The sequence below is a fragment of the Urocitellus parryii genome, chromosome 5 (assembly GCF_045843805.1).
Source record: "Urocitellus parryii isolate mUroPar1 chromosome 5, mUroPar1.hap1, whole genome shotgun sequence".
NCBI lineage: Eukaryota > Metazoa > Chordata > Mammalia > Rodentia > Sciuridae > Urocitellus > Urocitellus parryii.
Window position 1 is genome coordinate 161,270,994 of NC_135535.1, and position 19,666 is coordinate 161,290,659.

General features: G+C 37.6%; 1 protein-coding gene across 4 annotated transcripts in view; it reads left to right on the top strand.

Annotated features, from left to right (window-relative positions):
* The window catches only part of Vcl (vinculin), a 111,366-nt gene that overhangs the window by 81,803 nt on the left and 9,897 nt on the right, over positions 1-19,666 (top strand). For all 4 annotated transcript variants that reach the window (XM_026390281.2, XM_026390283.2, XM_077798443.1 and 1 more), the window contains exons 10-18: positions 294-469; positions 3,931-4,121; positions 5,757-5,956; positions 7,320-7,448; positions 11,410-11,559; positions 13,907-14,015; positions 15,136-15,438; positions 16,574-16,698; positions 18,127-18,312. In XM_026390281.2, the coding sequence (XP_026246066.1) occupies positions 294-469; positions 3,931-4,121; positions 5,757-5,956; positions 7,320-7,448; positions 11,410-11,559; positions 13,907-14,015; positions 15,136-15,438; positions 16,574-16,698; positions 18,127-18,312 (1,569 nt within the window). The remainder of the gene's footprint in view (positions 1-293; positions 470-3,930; positions 4,122-5,756; positions 5,957-7,319; positions 7,449-11,409; positions 11,560-13,906; positions 14,016-15,135; positions 15,439-16,573; positions 16,699-18,126; positions 18,313-19,666) is intronic.

The window sequence follows — 19,666 nt, forward strand, 5'->3', positions numbered from 1 at the left end:
TTTTAAAAAGATGAAGGAGGGGTTGGGGATATAGCTCAGAGGTAAATCACATACTTAGCATGCACAAGGCCTTGGGTTTGAGTTCCAGCTCCCAAAGGAAAAAAAAAAAGATGAGAGATTGATTCAATCTTACAATGAAGCCAAACACCTCTATAAAACAATAATAATTATCACTCTAGAAAACAATTACTGGTATGCTATGGGATTTAGATTTTTTTTTTCTGATGGCTTTGTTAAGGTTAATTAAATGTGGTTCATGAGTAGACTGCAGTATTCTCTCTGTCTGTCTGTAGAATTGGCTTGCAGATCCAAATGGTGGACCTGAAGGAGAAGAACAGATCCGAGGGGCTTTGGCTGAAGCTCGGAAAATAGCAGAATTGTGTGATGATCCTAAAGAGAGAGATGACATTCTTCGTTCCCTTGGAGAAATATCTGCTCTGACTTCTAAATTAGCAGATTTACGAAGGCAGTATGTATTCAACCCTTTTAATTGTCCTTTAATATCTTTCTCTCTTTCCTATTCCTTTTCCCCTATGAACATGTAAGTTGAATCCCCATAGGTTAAATGCATGTATGATACTCCTCCACTGTAGTATTGGCCAGATCAGATATTACCTTTATTGTATCTGTGACATGAGGCTTATTAATTTATTACCGATCACATAGTTTTTAAAGTAATATTTTTAGTGTGCTAAGAACTCCTTAAAAAAATATTTATTAATGTGGTGCTGAGAATTGAACCCAGTTCAATTTGCTAGGCAAGTGCTCTACCACTGAGCCACAACCCCAGCCCAAGAACTCCTTTTTAAAGTTAAGTTTTTCTAATTTCTAAGCTAGGATATTCCTGCTACATCATGTTTATGACATGTATGTTTCTCAGATATATGAGGAAAATAATTTTTTAGCTAGCTATGAATAAAACCCCCATGTGTTTATGTGTATATGTGGAGAAGGGGAGAATCATAAGAAAGTACTTTCTTCCTTTCTTAACAGTGTTATTTCTTAGGTAGCAATTATTAAAGATCTTTTTCTGGGTGATTGTTCCTTTAACACCAGTCTTATCATAGATTCCTTTCTTAAAGGCTTTCGTGTACTTACTTTGATTATATGGAAAAGAGGCATTCCTTTGTTCTGATAAATTTGTTCCTGTTTGCAACACATGGTAATGAAGGGTATAATGCCATAGAATAATTCTATTCTACTTAAGTCCTCCATCCCTAGTCTCTGAGGATATTTTGCTTTTCATTTAACCTGCATGTTTCATTTTCTGTCCTTCCATGAGACAATGCCTAATTTTTTTCCCTAGTGAGAGATACTTTAGAGTTCTTTGAAGTTTTATGTTGACTGAAAGGATAGTGTTGGCTAAGAAAACAAACTCCTGCCTAGTGCTACAAAATAAGTTTGTAGACATACTTTAGGCAGGAGGTTGTGTTGACAGAGACCAACTTGAATAACAGCTCAAATTTGATTATATATCAAGGTCAGTCATTTGAACACCATTGTCTTATGCCCCAAATCTTGATTGTGTGTCAGGAAAAATGGCATTTTACCAATTTTAAAATATAATGTTCACAAAGGTCTTTTGTTCAATGTTAATTCATTAAAATAATGTGTTACTTTGTTTTTTTTTTTTTTTTTTTTGTACTGGAGATTGAACCCGGGGGTGTTCTCTATCTTTAGTCCTTTTTATAGTATTTAATTTTTTTTTTGTAGTTGTAGATGGACACAATGTTTTTATTTTATTTGTTTATTTTTATATGGTACTGAGGATTGAACCCAGTGCCTCATGCATGCCAAGCAAATTCTCTGCCACTGAGCTATAGTCCCAGCCCAGTCCTTTTTAGTTTTTAAGTTGATATTGAGTCTTGCTAAATTAGAAGTCTCACTAAGGCTGGCCTCAATCTTGCTATCTTCCTGCCTCAGCCCCATCTCTCAATCTGAGTCACTGGAATTATAGGTACATATCACTGTGCCCACTGTGCCCACTGTGCCCACTGTTTATAATTTATTAGATTTTAGAATACTCAAATGGAGAAACTGTATTTTGGGAGCTAATACAAGTCTATATACATAGTAGGCACTCATTAATGTTTCTGAGTGATGAAGAGATAATTAATGGTAGAGTGGTAACAGTAGATCTTCATGTGTGGTCACTTGTGCCATTATTACACTTTTTATAACATACATATACATAACCACCAGGCATAGGAGTAGCCATGATCAGAACATGGCAAATAACTTCTTTGTCTAGTTTTGTCATGGGGAAGGCTATAAAATCTTAAAATTATAAAGGAACTCTTAAAAAGTATCTTTTAAGCAGATGGGTTAATATTTTTACAGGTGAGATTAGTCTTAAGGTTACTTTTCTATGCCTGAGTAGTCTGATATGTAAAAAATGTTGGGTTTTTGTTGCTGGGAATTGAATTCAAGGCCTCACACATGCTAGGCAGATAGTACTTTTAATAGTGAGCACTCTTTTATTGAGCTATATATCCAGCCCTTGATATATAAAATTAATCAAATTCTTTATATTTTCTTGGTAAGAATCTGAAATCTTTGGAGTAGGTTTTAATAGGTAGTTATTGCTCATTGTGACATAATTTTGTGGTTGTCTTTTAATTTTTGTGTTGATACTCTGTTGAGGTTCCTTGGTTGCAAGGAACTAGCTCAAGTAAAAAAGTGGATGATTATTGAAAATATATAAAGGTATCTAATAGAATCTAACAGCTTGAACTGTGGCTATACCTTATTAGACTTTTTTTAGATAACTAAAAGCGCCTCCCTCTACCTCTTAGTATCCTGGAAGCTCTATCGTGTCTTCTAAGTCTGCTGAACTCTGGGTGCTGTCTTTATTTATTTGGAGGTTCTTTTTCTGGCTTTGACCTACCATGGCCCAGACTTAAAATAAATTTTTAGCTCCAGATCCTACCACAGGTTGGCCATGTGATGTTTTTGCAGCATGGACCAAGGATTATCTGAGGTTGTTTAAAAATGTGGACTCCATCACCAGACATACTTAATCAGAATCTCTTTTGATGGTAGTCATTATCTGTATTTAAAGTTAGATCCCAGATGACTCTTTTTTGGGAGGTGCTGGGGATTGAACCCAGGGCCTTAGTGCATACAAGGTAAGCACTCTACCAATGAGCTAATATCCCCAGCCCTCCAGATGACTTTTATTTATACTATACTTTGAGAACCAATTGAGTCAATGGTTTACTGACAATGGTTAGTTGTCTTTGAGTTAAATAACCACTCAGTTCAATCATTGGGTATTATTAGTAATGACATAAGGTAATACAGATAATACTTTTAATAGTGAGCACTCTAAAGTCAGAGAGCCATGTTTGAACCCTGACTGACTCCATCAAAGTAAGTAGGACAAGTTTTTTAACTTTGTGTCTCTTTTTTTTAAAAAAATAATATTGGTATTTATCTTATAGAGTTGTGGTGAGGATAAGATAATAAAAGAAATGTGATTGCAACAGTAACCTTGCAGGATTAGGACTCAAAAGATAGTATTGCTGGTTCTACTATAACTACTTCAACTACTATTACTACTGCTTCTACTACAACATCAGCAAATATGGCTATCTAAGCACTTCTAGTTCCACGAGTAACTAGTGTTTTCAGGACTGGCAGACTGAGTATGCAGGTAACCTACTGGTTTTTGATTGAGCTCAGGTAACCAAATGATTGAACTTGGTTGGGTTAAATTGACTCAAACTCACAATTAATGCCTTAACCAGGACAAAAATTTTGAATTTAAATTAATAATTTCTTATTTAAGATCCAAATAAGCCACTATTTTCAACCAAAGTTAATAATAATCATTAGCAATTTGTCATCTCATTACCATTTTCATTAGCAACGAAGTCATCTCAATGTAAACAGTCTGTTTTAACAGAATGGCTGTTCTTTTCTCTGTAGGGGGAAAGGAGATTCCCCGGAGGCTCGAGCATTGGCCAAACAGGTGGCCACGGCCCTTCAGAACCTGCAGACCAAAACCAACAGGGCTGTGGCAAACAGCAGACCTGCCAAAGCAGCTGTCCACCTTGAGGGCAAAATCGAGCAAGCACAGCGATGGATTGATAATCCTACAGTGGATGACCGGGGAGTCGGTAAGGACCTTAGCACAAATAAGCAGGTTGTTGATAGGGGTCTTGTAACATTTGTAATAAGGTGCTGAAAGGGTTCTTCAGTCATTGGTGAGTCAAGCATTTTTCAGTGTGATTCCATTTCCAAATATAGCCAATATAATCCCTATGGTTTAGCAAAGAAGCATTAAAGAAAGAATGATTTTGATATATGCAAATAGAAGAATACTCATGGCAGCAAGGAATGGTGGTGCCCACCTGTAATCCCAGCAACTTGGGAGGCTGAGGTAGGAGGATTACAAATTCAAGGCCAGCCTCAGTAACTTAGTGAGACCCTATCTCAAAACCCAAACAAAACAAAACAAAAAAGTGCTCAGTGGTAGAGTGTTACATAGTGTAACATATAAGAGGCCCCCAATCCCCAATATAACCCCCCTTCTTTTCCCCAAAATGGACACATGCATTTGTGCACATTTGCACATGCACACACATGTGCACACACACACAGGAGAGATATTCATATCAAAAGTGAAACTTTGAATTAATATCAGTTCTATGTATACTTCTATTTTATAGTATTTCTGTGTTCACAGTCCTTGCCAAGTATCCAGATAAATATAATTTTTGAAAATAGTGAAAGGCACTTAACATTATTTTAGTTTGAAGTCTCTTTCATCACACAATCAACCTGAAAAATTTTTAACTTAAAATTTTGACTTTGGGGATATTTTAAGAATGGTTTTGTATAAATTTATTTTGTGATAGCAAGTCTGCTAAAACTGAAAGATCTATTTACTCCATTTGCCATATTTGTTGGATCAACAGATAAATTTTTAAATTGGTGATGTCTAGTGTCAATAAGGGGCTAAGGAATTGGGCAGGCACATATCTTACAGATATAGGAATAAATTAGTATAGACTTTCTAGGTTTGGTATTATGTCAAAAACTTTTAAAAAGTTCATATTTATTGACTCAGCAATTCAATTTGTAGGAATTTTTCCTAAGAAGTAACTTTTTTCTAAGGAGTCTAAACAAGAATATTTGTTAATAGTTTGAATGTTTAATACTAAGTATGTCAATATGATAAAATGGTACATAGATTTTTAGATTATGTTTGTTACTGTTTGCAGTGCTGGGATTCAGACCCAGGGCCTTGCACATGCTAGGCAAGGCTCTACCAGTGAACTACATCTGCTACTACTAGATCATGTTTTAAAAAGATATTTAGTTCAGTGAGAAAACACTTGGGTTAAAGAAAAGAATCAGGGAATCAAAGTTGGGCTTGGGGTGTAGCTCAGTGATAAAGCCCTTATGTAGCATGTATAAGGCCCCAAGTTGGATCTTGAAGACCACAAAAAGAAAGAAAGAAAAAAAAAGAATAAAAGTTAACATATAGGGGCTGGTGATGTGGTTTAGTGGCATACAGCCTGTACTTAGCATGTATGAAGGCCTGGCTTCAATCCTCTGCAAACCCCCCCCTTTGGAAGAAAGCATAATTTATCTGTTCTTACTTATGCTTTTTTGTATTTCCAAAATGTTTTCTTTTGTCTGGAAACGATCACTCTACAAAATATTATTTAAAGAACAAACAACTGGAATGCCATTGTGGTTACCTTTTCTAGGTCTATGTGAGTTTTAGTGTTTTCTTCTTGGTCCAGGTCAGGCTGCCATCCGGGGGCTTGTGGCTGAAGGACATCGTCTGGCTAATGTCATGATGGGGCCTTATCGTCAAGATCTTCTTGCCAAGTGTGACCGTGTGGACCAGTTGACAGCTCAGCTGGCTGACCTGGCTGCCAGAGGGGAAGGGGAAAGTCCTCAGGCCAGAGCACTTGCATCACAGCTCCAAGACTCCTTAAAGGTAGAATTTAGGAGCACATGTCATTACTCGTTTTATGCTTATCATTACTAAAAAATGATTGATGGGAGAGAAAATAATTAAAAAATACATAATTTCTGGAGTTTAGGAAAACAAAGAGTGTGACCAAAGATATAAGGAAATCTAGAGCTAATTATTAGGAAAAAGCTTACCAGTGTGTGTAATGACTTAAGTTGTTTTCCAAATTTCACTCAATGAACTCTTTTATGAATTTTGCTCTGTTCATGTTTCACTTGTACTTTTATTTATTTAACAATTTTCTTAAAATGGACTTCTTTTTAAAACTTAAATTAAAAAAAAAACCTTGTAATAATTCTGAAATCTTATGCTTGATGAGCTGGTTGTATTTTTTCCCTACTATTTTAAAAAGAAATACATAATTATTAAAATAATTTGTCTACATAACACCTAAAATCATCTCCAGTATCACCAGTCAGTATTTGTCACCTACCTTGAAAAATGGGTGATGGAGATTTTTAGACTCATGTTAAGAAATCTATACATATATACTTTGTTTTTGAGATTTCTTAATTTCCCATTCTTGATTTAATACTTCCTAAAATAATAAATTGCTTAGAAATTTAACATTGCATCCACCAGATAGTTACCATGGTCATCATCAGGCCTCTCCAGCAGTGGGAACAGTGAGGAATTCTGTCTTCAAGAACTCAAGACCTTTTTGGGCTCAACCCCATGATTTTCAGTGTCATTTCAAGAAGACCACCAAGAAAAGAAGCAAAAGTGCTAGGTGCAGTGGCACATGCCTGTAACCCCAGCTATAGGAGACTGAGGCAGAGAACGGCAAGTTTGGGACTAGCCTCAACAATTTAGTGAGACCCTGTCTCAAAATTAAAAAGAACTGGGCTAGGGTTATGGCTCAGTTTTAGAGCGCTTGCCTGGCGTGTGTGAGGCACTGGGTTTCATCCTCAGCACCACATTAAATAAGTAAGTAAGTAAATAAATAAATAAATAAGGAAGGGTGTTATGTCCATCTACAACTAAATACATAAAAAAAAATTAAAAAGAACTGAGGATGGAGCTCAGTTAAAGCACCCCTTAATTTTAATCCTCAGTAAGTCCTCCTCTCCCACCAATAAAAAAAGTAAAATTCCTTGGGGGTCCTATCTGTTTCACTAAACATTAATCTCTTAGAGGATAGAGTTCATAATTTTGACCTGTGCTAGCTCAGTGTTTTGTACACAGATATTAATAAATATTTATTGAATTAAACTCAGAGAATGAATATTTTAGTGAAATAAGGACATTAACATATATGCTTTGGGGATGTTTCTGGAAATTTTCATTTTTAAACAATAAAAAATAAAATAAATTTTTATTTTTTAAGGATCTGAAAGCCAGGATGCAGGAGGCTATGACTCAGGAGGTGTCAGATGTTTTCAGTGATACCACAACTCCCATCAAGCTATTGGCAGTGGCGGCTACTGCCCCTCCTGATGCACCCAATAGGGAAGAGGTAGGTATCTAAGAGCTTCCATTTCTTCTGTTGGGCAACTCTTTGTAAAGGTAAAATGTTACAGGGTACACAAGCAGCAGTGGCTGGGAAGTTGTAGGTGGAAGAGTAGAAGGGGGATCTTTTAATCCATGAAGTATATTAGTTATGAACGTTTTTAATTGCAAACAGTAGAAGACTTGACCATCAGAGAGTTTAGTGACATCACAAGAAACATGGAAGTAGGTAGCCCTGGCCTTGCTTGATTCAGAAGCTAAAAATCATGAAAACTGGCATCTCTTATGGTTTTCTTGGTATTTTCCTTAGGGTATGTGATGACTTTTACTGCCCCAGGTGTCATGTTCAAGGCAGGAAGATATAAAGAATTGGGGTACTCCAGTTTCAACTGTTTATTAGGACATTTTGTTCTCAACACAGAAATCAGGACAGGCATTTTAAATCATTTGATGTCGTTATTCTACTCTAAACCTTCCAGTAGTTTCTCCCTGTCCCAAAGTGAAATCAGAGTCCTTACAGTGAACAGTAAGGCCAGTGATGTGCTGGTAAACCAACTCTCCAGTAAAACGAAAAACAAAAAAATCTGACTTGTAATATTTGTAGAATTCATGATGTAAATACTCCCAGCATGGCTGTTTTAACATGAAGTCATTGAAAGCAAAGTTGGGAAGAGATAGGCATATTTTACATATTTGGCAAAAATGGCTTCATCACACCACTGAATCTGGTTCCTTGTCTACTTTTCTGACTTCATGTTGGTATTATTATTCTCCCCCTGCATATTCCTCTCTATGAGAACAGAGCTTCTTTTGTATATGTTCTAATCTTGAGGACTTTGCACTTGTTTTCCCCACAGATTTTATTATTCACTCACTTTCTTCAGTTTTCTATTGAAATATCATTTTTGGATTACTACCTAAAATAGCAACTCCAATCCCAGGGATTTCTTTATCTCCTTATCTTACTTTTCTCTATAGCATTTATCAACATTTGATATAGTTTATTTTTATTGTCTGTGTCACTCAAATTAGCACGAAAGCTCCACGTGGGCAGAGACTTCATTTTGTCATTGCTTTATTGCCAGTTCCTAGTGTAATACCTGACACACAGTTAATGCTGAATGAAAGAAAGTAAAGGCTTTCCCAGAAATCCTCCAGGAGACCTTCACTTATGTCTCCTTGTTTAGAACTCTGTTGCATGGTTACCTCAGCTGCAAAAGAATCTGGCAAAGCAAGTATTTGGTTTTTCAGTCTTTATAGTACTGGCAGCAAAGAAGAGATTTTTGGGTCATGCAAACTAATCCAAAGATGAAGGTTTGTGTTACTCTTATTTGCTACTGACCCCTATTTTCTTTCTCTGGCCTCAATTACTAGGCAGTTCAATCCTCAGGCTAGGAGGATTTACTACTCTTTTGTTCCAGCCTTCTTTGATTTTTGGACTAGTAGATCCAACTATTTGCTCATCCTTTCCAGCTAGATGCTTCATTAGTTCCTTAGCATATGTTGACCTTCTGTTATCCCTTGGTAATTTGCATGTCACCATGGACTTTCCTTCTCCCCATCTTCTCATATCAATAAATAACTCAGGCATCTTAAGTTGATCTCACAAATATTTCTTAAATCCTTTCTGTTTTCCATTGGTGTTGTCACAGCTCTGATTCTGATGCTTATTCCTCACTTCCTGCATGCCTGCATAACTCTGACTGGTCTTCTTTGAATCTGTCACTAGCCCACCAATTAAAAACAAAACCAAATCTGATCCTGCTGTTCTCCTGGTTAAATGCATCAGTGAGACTTATCTTCAACATAGGATAAAAACGGAGCTCTCTGATCTGGCTTTTAATATCCTTTCTATGTCAATTTCCTACAAACCCTTAATTCTCAGTTTATGCCCCAGAAATACATAGTTGCTTGTAGTTTCTTGAATATTCTGCCCTTTCTATGTCTTTGTTTTGTCTACCCCTTCTTTTTTTCTACCTTTTCCCTCTTTATTATACTTTACTTCCTGGAGAGTTAATTACCTTTTCCTTTGCTCCATTAATATCAGTGTTTAGCTCTATTTTTGCACATAGAATACCATATTGCAAGTATCTATTGGCTCTTTTTCCCCCACTAGGCTGTGATCTCCTTAAGATGCAGATATTGTTTCATTTACTTTGGTATCTTCAGCACCTATCCCAAAATTTGTTATGTAGTAGATGGTCAGTAATCTTTGGTTGAGTGCCAAGAAAATTATACTAAACAGTCAGTTAAATCAGAGGGAGCATGATATATGGTTTGGGAGGAGATGCCAAAAGACCAGTTATTTATTTCAATAAAATGGCTCAGGCCGGCTAGGAAAAACTTCTCCTTTAAAAAGTAAATATAGCAATTTCTCTAATGAAGATGTTAAGAGATGACATCAAACTACTGCTGAAAATCTAGTCAAATGCAAAATATTGGCCATAATATACCTCCTCATAAGTTTAGCCTTAGCCACTAGCATCATGTATACACAAACAAGGGTTGAGCCAGTTGTAGTGGCTCATGCCTGTATTCCCAGCTGCAGTTCAGTGATAGAGCACTTGCCTAGCATAGGATGTGCAAGGCTTTGGGTTCAATACCCAGTACCACCACCACCAAAAAATAAAACACTAAATAAATAAATAAATAAATAAATAAATAAATAAATAAAAAATAAAAAAAGAAAGAAAGAAAAAGAAACAAGGACTGAGACCAGGAAAAGGGGACTAGGAGATCAGAGATTTCAGGCAGAAGTTTTGAGCATGAAATGGCAGGAATTTAGAAAACTAATTCTAACCAAGAGACCAGGATAGGTAAGAGACTCAAGAGGATAGACACAGGCTGGGTATGGTGGTATAGGCCTGTAGTCCCAGCAAAATAGGAAGCTAAGGCAGGAGGATTGCAAGTTCAAGGCCAACCTGGTCAAGTTCAAGATCAATTTAGCAAGATTGTCTCAAAAATTTAACAAAAACAAGAACAACCCTCCCGCCCCCCGCAAAAAAACCCACATAAATCCCAGAACATTGGCAATGAGATCGGAACTTGTTTGAGCCAAGAAACCTTTAGAGATTATCTGCCTTGAGTTTGAACTGGGTGGGCAGACCCTCAGGAGGAGGTAAATAAAGAGGATGTATTCTGTAGGGAGTTCCTGACATCTTCTGTGCTATTTGGTATGCCTTGCTTTTTCAAGTGTCACTTCTAAAAATGTTATCCAAATAAATGATGGAAGAACTTGTCATTTCAAGTAGGTTAAATAGCCCTATTTGTGGTATATAACCTTGCATGGTATTCACATTGAAGGAAAAGTTAACTTTTTATAATTTGAGAGCTGAATAACAAATAAGTAGATAATTTTGCATTTGGGATTAATAAAAGTCAGCTATCCTTACCCTATGTCAGGTCCAGAGTATGAGCACCAGGTTTCATTTTTTTCTATGAAGGTCAAGGGAAGAGTTTTTACAACATTAATGGTAATGGGATATATGAGGGATACTTTTTTTTGGAAGCTAGAACTCAGTTTAGGACTTTTAGTCCTAAGCTTGTGATGCTTTCAACTACCTATAGTAGCTGAGTAGGTTTGTATGTCTTCTTCAGATTAGAGGATAAACCTTTTGGAAACTGGCCTTAGTCTTTATCTTTAGGGATGCACGTGTGTGCGTGCATGCGTGTGTGCGTAAGTGTGTATACAGGATGCTTGTGGCTAAGGCTAAACCTCTGAGGAGGTATATTGTGGTCAAGATTTTGCATTTGACTATAGTTTCAGCAGTAGTTTGATGTCATCTCTTAACATCTTCATTAGAGAAGGTGCTACATTTGCTTTAAAGAAGGAGTTTTTCTTAGGTGGCCTGAGCCATTTTATTGAAATAAATCTTCTTTTTATTTTAATTAGTTATATATGACAGCAGATCTTGGAGCACAGCTTTTCATGAAATAAATATTCTTAATGTCTTTGTATTTTCCTCAAGGTATTTGATGAGAGGGCAGCAAATTTTGAAAACCATTCAGGAAGGCTTGGAGCTACAGCAGAGAAGGCGGCTGCTGTTGGTACCGCTAATAAATCAACAGTGGAAGGCATTCAGGCATCGGTGAAGACTGCTCGAGAACTCACACCCCAGGTTGAGTTTTGCTTGCTCTTTATTTCAATACTCATTATACAGTGTTCAGTAAAGAAAGTTAATTACAGAACACTTTCTATACAATTGTGAATACCAACTGTATGATCACATTAAAAAATATTCATAATGTGAAACTTAGTGATTTCTAGAATTAGTATTTTATGGGACTTTTAACTTTATCCATTTATGTATTGTTTGAATTTTTAAATAATGGCCATATATTAGTTTTGAAAGTAAAAATAAAGCTGGGTGTGGTGAAACATACCTGTAATTCCAGCAACTGGGGAGGCTGAGGCAGGAGAATTGCAAATTTGAGGCCAGCCTTAGCAACTTAGTGAGACCCTAGGCAACTTAGTGAGACCTTGTCTCAAAATAAAAAGTAAAAAGGGCTGGGGAAGTAAAAAGCTCAGTGGTAAATCCTCTTGGCTTAAGCCCCAGTGCTTCCCTGCCCACTCTCCCAAAATAGAAGTAGAAAAAACTAGTAAAGCAGCTCTTCTAATGAACACACATATATACTTAGGAAAATTCTTAGATGATCTTGAGAGGTTAGTTTGCTTATATTTTAGAGTTTATATCTTTTCCCTGACATCTCTTTGAGGGAATTAAAAATGAAAAGAAAAAAAGCCCAGTTGTTTCCATAGTGTGTTTTCTTTTTTTTACTTAATTGTTTAACCAAGGTATACAATGAATTATATAATCAAAGTATAGCTAGTACATTTGGGAGCAAAGAAAATTGAGAAAAAAAGAAAAAAAATTGCACAGGAATTAAAGTCGTAACAGGTAATAGATTTTCTTTAAAAATCAGTTCAATGTGATTTAGCTTGATGTTTGTGCAACTTCTATTCAGATTATAGAAAATTTATTTTTTTCATTCATTTATTCAGCAGATATTTATTAAGGGCTTGAAATACACAGGGAACCATATTAGGCTTTATAAATCTATAATACTGAATTTCATAGGAACTTGTGGGAAGAGAGCATATCTTATTAATTATTCAGCTTTTGCCTATGTCACATGTTAGCAAATTAAATTCATACATTCTGTCTCCTTCTCTCCATATTTGTGGTGCTGGAGATCAAACCCAGAGCTTTGCATGTGCTAGGCAAGTATTCTACCACTGAACTACATGCCCACCACAAATTAGACCTTCCTGAAAGATTACATTCATCCAATTAAAAAAATCATAAAATACATATATGTCTAACTTTCTTGAAAAACTCCATAAAAATGGAACATAAAACAAACTTTGAGTATAGAACAGATTTCTAAAAAAGAGAAAAAGAAAACTAGGCTTTACATTATTAACTTTAGAGACTGGGGTTGTGGCTCAGTGGTACAGCATTTGCCTTGCATGTGTGAGGCACTGGGTTCAATCCTCAGCACCACATAAAAATAAATAAATAAAATAAAGGTATTGTGTAAAAGTTACTAACTTTGGAAAAAATGAGAACCGAACTTGAATCCTCTAAGACCTTGAAGCTTGGTTTTCTCACCTTAGAAAAATGAAACTAACAAATCTAATGGATTGCTCTTTTTTTTACCAGATACTTTTTACCAGATTTCTTTTTTTTACCAGATACTTATGTTATTTCCTTCTATCCCCAAAACTGTCACTGACTAGTCAGGACCTCTTGAGCAACCCACTTAAATTTTCTTTTCTTTTCTAAACAATTTTTTTTCTTAATACTTATTTTTTAGTAGTAACCAGACACAATATCTTTATTTTATTTATTTTTATGTGGTGCTGAGGATTGAACCCAGGCCCTCGCACATGCTAGATGAGCACTCTACCTCTGAGCCACAGCCTCAGCCCCAACCCACTTAAATTTTCTGAGTGTTGGTTTTTGCATCTACAAAGTGAGATATTGCACAGGTTGTTGTTGTCAGGATTAAGTAAGAAATGGATGTGAAAGCACTTTGTAATTTTCTTATCTCCTTAAAATCAGACTATAGGAGCTATGGCTGTGGCCTGTAGTAGAGTGCTTACCTGGCATGCATAAGGTCCTGGTTTTCATTACACACACACACACACACACACACACACACACACACACACACACGGCCATTGACATTTTTCATTACACACACACACGGCCATTGACATTTTTCATTACACACACACACACACACACACACACACACACACGGCCTTTGACATTTTTTCCCCCTCTCTGCAAAGAGTCTACTCTGGGGAGCCAAACCTAGTGTGTTCACCCTAAAGAGACCTGTCAGTTTTTGGCTTTATGGTGCCATCTCTTGGTGAAGATGAGAAGGCTTCATTGCAGATTTGTAATTTGAGTATGAGGGTACTCTGCTGGTGTTGAAAAGTTGTTTTGTCATTGTCAGGTCATCTCAGCTGCTCGCATCTTACTGAGGAACCCTGGAAATCAAGCCGCTTATGAACATTTTGAAACCATGAAGAACCAGTGGATTGATAATGTTGAAAAAATGACAGGTAGAGTTTTTGTAAAGTTCTTGTCTGATCCATGAGGAATGAGTTCTGAGAGCCCCAAGCGGGACTGGGTCTGTTACTCAGCTATAATTGGATAAAGGGACAGTCATGTGCTCAACAGTGTTCTTGGCCCTGATTAAGGCTGCTGAGCAGTGGCGGCTTCTCATTCAAGCCTTGCAACTTTGTCTGAAGAGAGACTGTTTGAGTCTCTTTTATTTCAGTGCCACCCTCCCAGTGTGATGTTTATTGTTACAGCTCCTATCTTCACTTTGAATAGTGTCTTTGCCCAGTCTGAGGCAGAGTTCAGTTTCAGAGGCTAGGAGGCGGTGTTCGTGGATACAGTGGGTGTCCCTGTCATTTTCAGTGGGTTCACATTTCAAGGAACCACAATAGCTACTATTTAATAGAACTTGTCTCAGAGTTTCCTCCAACTTATCAACTACGTAGTTTAAAAAAAGAACAGAAGAAACCAACCACCAACAAACCTGTGTCTGTACGACTGAAGTAGCAAGTAGCACTTCTGAATCTTCTTCATTCTCTGTGGAGGGAGAGATAGGAGAGAAGGGACGAAATGAAGAGTGTAGGCTCTTCGTTGTCCCTGCAGAACCCGCTGACAGGGGTCTATAGCAGCCAGAGATGAAAGTGGAGCTCCCGCAGTGTCTGAAGAGAGGTAACAGAAACAAGAAACAGGCTTTTAGGGTTATTGGAATCCTCTGCGTGGCTCATCTTGGGCACTGCATGCTGCCAACAACCAACAGATGGCTTGGGAGTGAGACGGGAAGAGAGAAAATGTTATTAACAGATAATGTGGTGATGTGGTGAAGGTTTCAGACATGATCTTGGTTTCCTCCTGATGTCTTTGCATTTCTGGTTGTCTGTGGTGGATACAAGACCAGCGACCACGGTTGGTATAAATATTGCAAATCCATATAGCCTACCTGATTTGTGTCTTCACTTTTTTCTTCAGTGGTGTTTACCTGGAAGCTTACGGTTGTGTAGGGATAACTTTTAGCTGAAAGAGAGAGTATTGTAGTTTATCATGAGAAACAAATAGAAATGAATATTTTGGAGTCTCTTATTCTTCTAAAACAGAAATTAAATTCCATTTTTGGTCTCTTGACAGGGCTGGTGGACGAAGCCATTGATACCAAATCTCTGTTGGATGCTTCTGAAGAAGCAATTAAAAAAGATCTGGACAAGTGTAAGGTAGCTATGGCCAACATTCAGCCTCAGATGCTGGTTGCTGGGGCAACAAGCATTGCTCGTCGGGCCAACCGAATCCTGCTGGTGGCGAAGAGGGAGGTGGAGAACTCTGAGGATCCCAAGTTCCGTGAGGCTGTGAAAGCTGCCTCTGATGAATTGAGCAAAACAATCTCCCCTATGGTGATGGATGCAAAGGCTGTGGCTGGAAACATTTCTGACCCTGGTAAGCAACAAAGCATGGTGGTGAGATAAGGTGCACCTCACAACCGCCACATACAAAGTCTACACACACTTAGTCTGAGAATACTAGGCTAATCATTTTCTGTCCACACCTTTGCAGTATTGGCAGGTGTGTAGATATACTGGTTCAGCTTCACTATGCTTTCTTAATGTTGTCTGGCTAAACAGTTCTTAACCCTGTTTAATCATTATTTTGAAAATTTCTCAAAAGATGACTAATCAGTTTGCCATATATATAATATATAAGCTTATGTTTATAAGCTTATATGATACTGTTGTAACTTCTTGTATATTTTTCTCTATAAAGCATTTTATTTTTCTGTCAAATATGGAGGGCTAAAGTTAACCTCTCGTCTCTTAGGCCCTAAAGAATATGGTTTTTTTTCAGCTGAATTTTGATCATATTTTTAGTATCACTGAAGGAGAGTGTAATTGGAGCCACTCCTTTGGTTGGAATCATCTGAATTCCTTCCTGTTTTGAACACCCAATATTTCTATTCTCATTTGTGAGTAGAATCCAGTGAGAGAGTGGAAAGGAAGCGCTGGTTTATCCACCCCTGACTCAGGCAGAATCTTTCTGATGTTCTTAACCCACCATCATAAAGGACATAGTTGGTTCACTAATTGGAGTTTCTCATATTTTGAAGATTCCTGAATTCCAGCTCAGCATAAATGGCTAACATGCTGAATGCCAAATAGAGCAAAGGAGTAGGGAGAAAGGTGGGAAGTACTCTGGGGAATGTATGCCCAATCTGAAACTGACATGTCCCACATTCTGCATTGAGCAGATAACTCTTGACTGTGCAATCATCAGAGAGGTGATGGGTACCACCTGAGGCCAGAGTGTTCATGCCTAAGAATCTCTTGATTACTTATTTGTTGTCCAGTGAGCAGGCACGCTAAACACTAGGAACAGCTGGTTTGTGAGACTTCCTACTCTTTTCAGGCCTCAGGGCATCTGACTTACCCTACCTCCCTTCCCCTTTAGCCACTGCCTATGATGCTTACTGGCAGCTTCACATTCAGCTTTTGTTGATAGAAACCAGTTCTTCTGCTGGACAGACAGTGCTTTGGGGCACTGACCTACCCAGCTGAAAATGAGAGTATCTTGTGTTTAGGCCTGCAAAAGAGCTTCCTGGACTCTGGATATCGGATCCTGGGAGCTGTGGCCAAGGTCAGAGAAGCCTTCCAACCTCAGGAACCTGACTTCCCACCTCCTCCACCTGACCTTGAACAGCTCCGAGTAAGTAAATTCAGAGAGATGGGGAGTGTTGAGCAGCAGGGTGTTGAGAATATAACGAGAGAGAAGTAAACTGTATTTTAGATTTTAAGAATCAAGTGGCTTGGTTTAGCTTTTACTTGAACTTAAGTCAGAGGCTGATCTTGATTTTTATTCCCAAATTTATTAGAGTCAAAATCCAGTGCTTATATATGGTAGGTATCTGTGCTATTGGCCTCCTGTGATGGGGTGTGCCTGGAACAGAGAAGCTGGCTTTGGTAAGTGTGGATGTAATGAATGATGAGGTAGTGAGCTATGGTAAAATCCTTGCATAGCTTGTGAGGAGGAAATTTCATGTGTTCCCAATTGCTAATGGTGTTTAGAATCTTATATAGGTTCTTTCCTTTACTTGACTGTTATTTTTTCTTGTTAGAAAAAAGTAATATATGCTTTTCTAAAAAAGTTTTATCAAACCTTAGTTTAAAATCATTTGATACTGGCGAGGAGTATCAAAGTACCTTGAATCCATGATTTAGCAGCAAGTTCAATGGGCAATATCTTGCAAATACAAATCCAAGAAATAAAAATAGTGATTATATTTAGATACTTACTACAACTAACATTATTGGGAATACCTTGATATAGGGAATAATTTATCAAAACAGTAATTTATTTATTTCTTTGACTTATTTTCCCATATTTAATATCAGTAGAATATGTTAAATTGGTCAAAGACAGAATTGGATCATTGTGCTCATAACTGAGAAGTAAATATTGCTTCCCTAATCTCCAACAGTTCTTTGATTTTTTTTTCCACCCCCACACCTGAGCTCTTGGTGAGTAGTTGGGGCAGACAGAGGGAGATATTCATGACATTAGGTAGTCATGACATTCAGAATCAGGATCTTGGACTGGGGCTGTGGCTCAGTAGTAGAATGCTTTCCTAGCATGCACAAGGCCCAGGGTTCAATCTCCAGCACCACAAAATAAATTAATAAAAGTTCTTCTAATTTAAAAAACAGAACAACAAGTAGGTTCACTAAAAAGGTTATAAAAAAGGAATCAGGATCTTAAAGGTAATTTGAGAGATGAAGAACCTAAGGCCTAAGTGAGAAGTTATTTGCCTTTCAGCTGCCCCTTCATAGAACTTGACCTAGAACCCAGAACTTCGATCTTGTGTGGGGATCATCTTTGAGAATCCTTGATCCCGTAGTGTTGTGTATGCCCCTCTGGGATATGACCAACACAGTAACTGTTAGCTATTTGTAGAGGGAAAAAAAAATGCTTCTGTTGAGATTGCAGCAGGTGGTCCCTGTGGCTCAGTGTGGGTGGTCTTATTTGAAGTCAATGTGGGTGGCTTTTCTAGAGATGCTTTTTAGAGGAAAGGAAAAAATCTTAAGGGGGAGTAGTTCCTAGGGTTTTACTTACAAACCTGTTTATTCTCTTTCTTAGCTAACAGATGAGCTTGCTCCTCCCAAACCACCTCTGCCTGAGGGTGAGGTCCCTCCACCCAGGCCCCCACCACCAGAGGAAAAGGATGAAGAATTTCCTGAGCAGAAAGCCGGGGAGGTGATTAATCAGCCAATGATGATGGCTGCCAGGCAGCTCCATGATGAAGCTCGCAAATGGTCCAGCAAGGTAAGTAATGAAGCTTTTCTTGTCAAGAAAGGATGTCTTTTGAGAAAAGATGAAGAACTATGCACAAAGCCCAGGAAGAAGAGTCCAGATGGAGTCACTCTGTCCCTCTGCTTCGGTTACTGTGTTGCCAATAGCATGTTCCTGCCATTACCTGTGATTTAGTGAGATATTTCTGGTGTTTGATAGTTTCTCCTTCTTGCAGCTCAAATGAAATTTGGGATGCCTGTGGTTTGAGAAGAAGGTTCCTTTCTTCTTTGTCCATTAGAATGTCAGCTGCACTGACCCTGGATATTTAGGGTCTTTTAGAATTTGCTTATCTTTCTTTTAAAATGTTTTTAGATGTTCCATTGTTAATTGTTGGATCTCCAAATGCCAAACTGTCTTTTGTGGGCTGTGCTACAACTAGATGAAATGTTTGCATAGATTGGTGTTAGAAGCCGTGTGCTTTGTCTTTTCTCAGAATCATTCTACCTCTCAACTCTAGACATCTCCAGGCTCATTCCAGCTCAGTGTAAATGTTAATGTGGGGGATGAAAACTTGGATGCCGCAGCAGTTATGCCCCATGAATAACTTACCTGTTTCCTCCTATATGATAATGAGTGGTAGCTTTTCTAGATAAAAGCAATGAAATATAGTTCTTAGTTCTAAACTGTTTCTTAGTTCTAAACTGTTTTAATCCTAGATCTTTATTTTCACCATCTATTTACCTTTATTCTTTTCATATCCTTTTGTCTTTTAACTTTTACATTGAATGTAGTCCCCGGGACTGCCTACACCTGTAGCTGACCTTGGATTATTATTATTTTTTTTTTCAGGCTGGGAAATTAATCTTGGTTTTTGTTTTGTTTTGTTTTTGTGGTGCTGGGGATTGAACTCAGGGCTTTGTGCATGCTAGGCAAGCACTTTAGCATTGAGCTACACCTAGCCCTTAACTTTGGTTTTTAACTGTGTTTTTCAAAATGCTTATCTGTGCACTCAGGTTCTAAGAAGGAATGAAGACTTTGTAAGTGTTGGACTTGATCTGTGCAATTATTTATAATGATAGCTTTCCAACTGGGGCACACATACCCTGTTGACCGTGTGGTAGATTCCCTTGTGTATAAAGAGAGTGAGGAATGTGACAGTGAGGGTTGATTTTACTCAAAGGAAATGGAAATTTCATTAAATTTAGATACATTGTACAGTGAAACAAAATATTAATAAATTATGAAGATAAAACATAAAAGGGGCAGACAGTACTGGCCTACATATTTTCCCCACTCTGCCATTTGTGACCAGAAAACTTGAGGTCTGAGTGTCTCCTGAGGTCTAAGCATTAGGGGTTTGCCGACTTTGAGTTATGTGAAGTCAGGA